General features: G+C 39.2%; 1 protein-coding gene across 2 annotated transcripts in view; it reads right to left on the minus strand.

The window, feature by feature from the left end:
- LOC134572897 (ras-related protein Rab-6B-like) overlaps positions 1-6,588 on the minus strand; it is a 32,460-nt gene extending 25,872 nt beyond the window's left edge. For both annotated transcript variants that reach the window (XM_063432193.1, XM_063432192.1), the window contains exon 1: positions 6,417-6,588. In XM_063432193.1, coding sequence (XP_063288263.1) covers positions 6,417-6,492 — 76 coding nt within the window. In that variant the 5' untranslated portion in view covers positions 6,493-6,588. The remainder of the gene's footprint in view (positions 1-6,416) is intronic.
- Between the last annotated feature and the right edge of the window lie 1,914 nt (positions 6,589-8,502).

Below are 8,502 nucleotides of genomic sequence, written 5' to 3' on the forward strand. Positions count from 1 at the left end.
GCAAGTGTGTTAAAAAATGATAAGCTTAGAGTCATGTCTACAAATGCTCGCAGTTTAGGGAATAAGATCCATGAACTTGTGGCAATAATGGCAACTGATAGTGTAGATTTAGTCGCTGTTACTGAGACATGGTATAATGAGAAAAATGACTGGGACATAGCAATACCAGGGTACTCTTTATATAGAAAAGACAGGGAAGGCAAGAAAGGGGGAGGGGTGGCCCTGTATGTAAAGGATAGCATAAAATCTAGCCTAATAAAGGTTAGTGAGGCGAACATAGAGTCCGTTTGGGTTACGTTAGAATTTGGTAATCACACAGTAACTCGTGTAGGTGTGATTTATAGGCCCCCAGGATAAATTGAAGAGTTAGATAATCTACTAGTTGAAGAAATAGCTAAAATGACAATGAAGGGGGAAGTTATCATCATGGGTGACTTAAATCTTCCTGATGTGAATTGGAAAACAAAAATAGCTACTTGTGCCAGGAGCACACATATTCTAAACTCCCTACTGGGATTGTCTCTAAAACAAGTCGTTGAGGAGCCAACTCGTAAAGAGGCCATACTAGATTTAGTGTTAACAAATGGAGATTTGGTATCAGATATTACTGTAGGTGAAAGTTTAGGATCCAGTGATCATCAGTCAGTGTGGTTTAATATAAGAACAGTGACTGAGTCACACCACACAAAAACAAAAGTTTTAGACTTTAGAAAAACAGACTTTTCTAAAATTAGAATATGTGTAAAGGAGTCATTATCAGACTGGAGCAATTTATATGGAGTCCAAAAGAAATGGGATTATTTAAAAGTTGCACTACTGAAGGCAACAGAAAATTGCATTAGGCTTGTCAGTAAAAGCAAAAAATTCAAGAAACCACTGTGGTACTCCGCAGATGTGGCCAACATAGTAAAAAACAAAACGTTAGCATTTAGTAATTATAAAAAAACCCAGAGTGAGGAAGACAGAATGACCTATAAAATTAGGCAGAAAGAGGCTAAGCAAGTTATAAGAGCTTCCAAATCCCACACAGAAGAGAAAATAGCACAGTCGGTAAAAAAGGGGGACAAAACTTTTTTTAGATACATAAATGAGAAAAGAAAAGTAAAACAAGGATTAGTTAGATTAAAAACAAAAGAAGGAAGGTATGTAGAGGAGGATAAAGGTCTAGCTGACTGCCTCAATGAATATTTTTGTTCGGTATTTACAGATGAAAATGAAGGAAAGGGACCTCAGTTAAGAAAAAGGATAAATGAGTCATTTATTACACGTGAGTTTACAGAGGAAGAGGTTCTATTTCAACTGTCAAAAGTAAAGACAAATAAGTCAATGGGACCTGATGGAATACACCCAAAGCTATTAAAAGAGCTTAGTGGTGTACTAGCAAAACCATTAACAGATTTATTTAACCAATCATTGATAACAGGAGTAGTCCCAGAAGATTGGAAGTTAGCGAATGTTGTGCCCATTCACAAGAAAGGTAATAGGGAGGAGTCGGGCAACTATAGGCCAGTAAGCCTTACTTCAGTAGTGGGGAAAGTGATGGAAACCATGTTAAAGGATAGGATTGTTGAACATCTAAAAACACATGGATTTCAAGATCAGAGACAACATGGGTTTACTTCAGGGAGATCATGCCAAACTAATCTTATTGATTTTTTTGATTGGGTAACTAAAATTATAGATCAGGGTGGTGCAGTAGACATTGCTTTTGACACTGTTGCACATAGAAGGCTTATCAATAAACTACAATCTTTGAGTTTGGATTCCAATATTGTTGAATGGGTAAGGCAGTGGCTGAGTGACAGGCAACAGAGGGTTGCAGTCAATGGAGTATATTCGAAGCTTGGGCTTGTCACCAGTGGGGTACCTCAGGGATCTGTACTTGGACCCATTCTCTTTAATATTTTTATTAGTGATATTGCAGAAGGTCTTGATGGTAAGGTGTGTCTTTTTGCGGATGATACTAAGATATGTAACAGGGTTGATGTTCCAGGAGGAATAAGCCAAATGGAAAATGATTTAGGTAAACTAGAAAATGGTCAGAGTTGTGGCAACTGACATTTAATGTGGATAAGTGCAAGATAATGCATCTTGGACGTAAAAACCCAAGGGTAGAGTACAGAATATTTGATAGAGTCCTAACCTCAACATCTGAGGAAAGGGATTTAGGGGTGATTGTTTCTGATGACTTAAAGGTGGGCAGACAATGTAATAGAGCAGCAGGAAATGCTAGCAGAATGCTTGGTTGTATAGGGAGAGGTATTAGCAGTAGAAAGAGGGAAGTGCTCATGCCATTGTACAGAACACTGGTGAGACCTCACTTGGAGTACTGTACACAGTACTGGAGACCCTATCTTCAGAAGGATATTGATACCTTAGAGAGAGTTCAAAGAAGGGCTACTAAACTGGTTCATGGATTGCAGGATAAAACTTACCAGGAAAGGTTAAAGGATCTTAACATGTATAGCATGGAGGAAAGACGAGACAGGGGGGATATGATAGAAACATTTAAATACATAAAGGGAATCAACACAGTAAAGGAGGAGACTATATTTAAAAGAAGAAAAACTACCACAACAAGAGGACATAGTCTTAAATTAGAGGGACAAGCATTGTGATTGGCTCACAATCACTTCTGATTATGTCAGCCAAGCAGGCAGATTCCATTGTACAATGCTACCGAATTTGCTGGCGCTATATAAATGATAAAATAATATTCAGGGGCAGAGGCAGACTTAGACTTAAATACAAGTACTATCTTACTATATTTAGTGAGGAATGGGGGGAGGAGAATAGATGGTTGTTTTAACACCTTAGGGTCAGGAATACACGTTTGCGTTCCTGGCCCAATAGTGTTTCTTTAAATACCCTGTGACACTAACAGGATTCTCAATTGATAAGAGATCCAATGTTTGCCAAGAATATTTACCCAAAAAGATTGTACCGCTGGCAGAAGAAGTAGAATTGATCCATAACCTTTACACCAAATTCTGACCCAATTATCTGCATGTTGCAGCAGAATATGAGATTTTTCAGACAAAACTAATGTTTAAATCTTCAACGTCTTTTTTTTTCTTGCATTCCCATGCACGCTTTGTTGTACTTTTCTTGAAGTACAAGTAGTACCCTGTATTATCTTCTGTTTCAAGATTTGACACAATGTTAATTCTGTGATAACCTTGTGCAAACCACTGTTGTGAGCAAATGTGTGGCCAAACCTCTCAAAGCTAGTTTGACCAATCGTCTACGATTGGCACAAATTATTGGAACCATAACAACGACATACAATGCTTATGGTACCTAGACTGCCCTTTCAAAGTTTATATCCAGCTTTAATAAAAATCATCTTTTATTATTTAACGTCAACCAGCTTTCTAAGCAGCAGACCTAGGGCGCTTTATGTGGTTGCCAATCAGGTGCTTTTCATTTTGACATATTATCAGTGTCATCATCACCATGCTAGGCATGATGACACTACAAGTGGATGTGGTGCTCAGTGCCGCCATCAGGGGGGTACAGCTAATACAGGCCCCGTATGTGATATAATAGAATACATATATATATATATATCTCGATTATAGAGATAGATATATCCCTGTGGGCCGCTAGCTGAACTGTCCACCTTTTGTGAGGCCCAGACTGTCACAGCATTGCTGTAAGTTAAATATTTATGAAATGCTCGTAACGATTGTGTTGGAATTTCCCTAATTTGACATCCAGGTTAAAAAAAGGTAAGAAAAAGTATTGAATATTTTGTGAATGCTAAACAAAAGGCGGAGCATGGGGGGGGGGGGGGGGAAATACTATTTTTATGGAAGATCCTGCCGTCTCCATCAGAGACAGTGTTTTACTCTTGCGCATATGTGAGCATACAGCATTAATGTGGGCTATTTGCAGAAGAATGCTAGGAGCTGAAGAGGACCTAACAGAAGAAGATGGCAGCGCCGTGAGGAACAGGTTGAGGCAAGTAAAAAATACACGTAATGTTTTAGTATAAAATTCTGCACATACAGAGCTATTAAATGTTGCTATTGAAAGGTATAAGCTTTCCTTAACCATCCCAGTAGGTGCTGTAGCCGACTAATAGTGTCCACAGTGATGCCTGGTCAGTTAGAAATTAGTTGAAAAGAAGATCAATGTCAGCAGTAATGCTTGGTCAGTTTTAAAAAAAAAAAAAAAAAAAAAAAGCTGCTCAAATACTCAGAACAGATTAAAACATAACTTTGAATCCAAAGTAAAAAGATTAAACCATTTTTTTAAAAAAAAACTTCTAAAGCAAGTTAACTTATCTGATTGAAAATTAAACCATTTTTTTCATGCAGGATGTGTCGGTCATAGCCAGGTGTCATAGCCAGGTGGTTAGGGCTGCATTGGCAGAAACAAAAGTGATTTAACTCCTAAATGGCAGAGACTTGAACAGTGAGACTTCACAGGCATGATCTATACAACAAAACTTCATTAAGCTAAAGTTGATTTGGTGACTATAATGTACTTTTAATCTCAGAGTCTGTGATTAAAGGACAAAATGTGTATTCTTGACACTATAGATCTAAAAAGCGGTTCAGTCCACAGGCCCCCCTGTTAAAAAGGTGTTTTAATCAAAAAAATGTAAGTACTGCCCGGTTCTGGTCGCAGCTCTGTCTCTTAGCAGAGAATTAATTTTATGATCTCAGCCGATCCAAAGTCTTCCCACAGGAAAGGACTGGGAGGCTATCGTGCATGCAAGGCAAGACGCTGCTCTGCGCCAATCAGCATCTCATCAATGCAGCTCTATGAGGAGCGTTGAGTGCCTCCATGGAGAACATAGATTCTCTTAACGTCAGTGCTGCCCTGATCTAGGAAGCATATAGAGTGGCCGTCTGAATGACTACCACCAGAGGTGTTACTAGGCAGCAATGTAACCACGGCCTTTTAAATATCTACAGGGTCAGGCTACAGACACCAAAACAACTACATTAATCTGTAGTTCTAGTGACTATAGTTTCCCTTTAATTGCCACACGGCACGAAAAATGTTAGGAAGGTAATGTGGGGATGATTTTCATCCATTCATCTCTTTTTGTACTTATCCGAGGTGTTTGAATGCTATTTTTAAAAACTTTTCCTTTGGAAGAAAAGTTGTTTTAATTCGTTCCAATCACTGGAGAAGCTTATTTTTAACTAATTTCTAACTGACCAGACATTACTGTGGACACTGTTAGTTGGTGATACCACAGTCTTGGATTACTATGTTTGTTGAGACTAACTACCTGGATGCCAGGCTCTAGTGACCTTTGCTTCTTTTACCTGTGAGTGTGTAAATATACACAAATATTGGCTTTTGGATGCATTTCTTTCCACTCCTCTGGACTGTTTGAATTAACTTTGCTTCCATTGCATGCTAATATTAATTATGTGCATATGCTACGCACAAAATTATTATGTACTAATGTTCTCAACCAATAAATGAATGGCAGTATTGGACTCAAGCTTCAGCACCTCTGCAGAAGCTGTATGTGGCTCAACCGCCATTCTTGGCAGCTGGGAACCTGGTGAGTCCCATAAGTGGCAAACCATTGCATAAAGTCTTTAGGATTGCCCATTAAACAAGTCCTACAAATGTTGCTGTCTTGTCCTTTTACATGCCAATCCCTTTCCTGGTTCCTGGTTTAGCATATGATTATTTATATAGCACCAACAAGTTCTGTGACACTGTACAATGGTATAACCCCTAAAATGTTTTCAACCCCAAAATAGAATTCTCTGTAAAACTCTAGAGCCTGCCGTGAATGACAAGTGCAGGTAGTATGCTTTTGACATTTCAGAACCACGTCTGGCATCCAAAAGCAAGCTCACTTCCACTATTCCAATGCTTGGCTGCACACCTAAACCTCTGGACTGTGTCTGACTGTTATATAAAAATAAGGTGTTGCCAACATATCTGAAAAAAAACAAAAGACAAGAGACACAAAAATATGTCTTCCTAGAATAATATGTATACCAGGTCCCTAATACAGAGATATAATACAGTCTGTGATTAAAGGACAAAATGTGTATTCTTGACACTATAGATCTAAATAGCATATTGTAATCAATGTATATTTTATACAGACAGCCTGTGAATGTCCTGACCGATTCATACTGTACATTAACACTGGCAGACAGCCCTTCGCCTGTATAATACACCCTCCCCCACTGTCAGGAGCACAATATTAGATATAAACACATCCCTGAGACCTGCCCTGTCTCTGGCATCCCCTGCTCTGCCAGCCTCCAGCTGGTCCTGTCTAGAAGGTAAAAGGCCTCCATCGTCCCCATTGATATCAATGTAAACATGACCGGGGCCTCTCCTGCTGACAGATTCTGCCCATCATGTCACATCCTATAATATACACAGACACCATAACCACCACCCCTCTCCTCTCCCCGGGCTCTGACCGCTTTGCTCCCCCAGGAACACCAGCTTGAATTTCCGCAGGGGGTTCCCGAACTCTCCGCCGCCGGCCGAGCTCATGATGATGATGTTGATGATGAGAGGCAGCACCGAATCACCGAGCTTCGCACGGAACCGACCACAAACGGAGCGCGAGCACGCAGCCGAGCCGAGAGCGTAAGGTGTCAAGGTACGTAAGAGGGAGGGGCCGTGCGCGCCCCCGCGACGGCCGAGACTGGCTGGAACGGCCGCCATCTTGGTATACCCGGGGGAGAAAGGGAAAAAATATAAGGGATGGTTAATGCATTGGTAATCACTTTCAAAATGGGCTTTCGGAAATAATGCAGTCAGCTAGAATAGTTAGAACCTGCTGAACGCAGGTTCATTTAACGTTAGTTTTTTTTTTTTTTTACCTATTGATAGGTAAATATAAGTGCAAATTACATATTGTATGATAATTATTGACTCTATGGCTCTCAGATACATTATTTTCCACCCAGTGATATATTTTTGTTATAGCAGTGTGTGAAAGGAACACTCCTCACTACTGTAGTACTTAAGCTTGCTGAAATGCTTTACGTGTGATGTGTGTCCCACGTTTTCAATTTACAAAAAAAGTGTGTTGAGAACTGTTGACTATTAACTAAACTGGGAATTATAAAGGGATTGTGGACATTTCACATTTTAAAATATTTGCACTGGAAAAAAAAGCCATAAGTGTGACTATTTGACATAAATACGTTTTCAATAGAAATGTATTCTTTCATAAATTCACCTTGTGATGCCACCCCCTCTCCTCCCCTGTAAATCACATACCAGATCCTGTTACTTCCTGGTTTGGTTAGCTCCGTGGAGCGAAACTCAAGAGGCAATTGTTCAGAGCACCTACCTTGCAAGGACTTCTCATTGAATTGTATTGGGAAGTCTGTGATTGGGCAGCCACAAAAAGTCTAGACGGGGTCAGAAGGGGAGGGTTTTCAAAGGCTGCAGACAAGCAATCTGCATTTTGCAAGCTATTTTTTATATATATTTCAAATAAAATATGCGTAACTAAATGTGTTTTCATTGGAAGTATCTACTACTTGTTTTGATTAATTTTAATACGCCATACTAAATTGGTATTTTTTTTTCAATTTCTTTAGTTCAGCATGCATTAATTAGTAGACAAGACGATGTACCACCAGTGTGGCATTCATCAAGCCCTCTTTGGATTTAACTACAATGCTTGAATATCATACCTTTCAAATTTGCCATTCTGGTGAGAGCATCAAATTTGGGGTTCTGTCCACCATCCCAGGTTTATTCCTTGGTTTCCTGCATATGTGGTCACCAGAGAAATATCACCTACATAGTGCAAGCTAATCATTACACGCCAAGTAACTTTGGGGTTATTCAGCTCATGGTCCGAACACTTCAACAGTACTCTAAGCGTTGTCTCCCATGAGTGGGGATGGTCAGAGTCCCCTTTTCAGGCAGGCCTGCCCATTTACATCATTTACATTTCTGTCAGTAATCCTTACCTATTGTTGTAGAATATAGAAACACCTAAATATAATGTTTTTTTGGGAAGGGGATGTTGGGGGTGGGTAAAGGCTCACATTAGATACCTGCCAATTTAATTTGTGCAATTATAACAGATTGCTTTACTGGCAATTTCGGGTTTGCTATTAACAGCAGGAATAACAGGCCTCAAAAAGTTACCCCATCTTGTCTAAAAGACAAGTTGGGCTATTTTTTTTTTTTTTTTGTAAATATGATTTTTATTAAGAACAAAGAGAGAGAGCACTGTCCTAAAGAATGAAAACACAATAGTGAATATTGGTATTATTATTATTATTATTATTATTGCAATTTATATAGCGCCAACAGATTCCGTAGCGCTTTACAATATTATGAGAAGGGATTTAACTCTATCACATGGTATCACAAGGGACGTTCCCAACGTCAAGTGTCACAATTATTCAAAATAATGTGCTCTAGAATATAAAACGTTTAAAAATCAATATTTTAATGAGTAACAGAAAAACGTTCCTAAGGTAAACTGTCCCCAGTGTATTTAATCCAGTGTATCGTGGCTAACTAGTAGCTGGT

This window comes from Pelobates fuscus, chromosome 9 (assembly GCF_036172605.1).
Source record: "Pelobates fuscus isolate aPelFus1 chromosome 9, aPelFus1.pri, whole genome shotgun sequence".
In the NCBI taxonomy this organism is placed as follows: domain Eukaryota; kingdom Metazoa; phylum Chordata; class Amphibia; order Anura; family Pelobatidae; genus Pelobates; species Pelobates fuscus.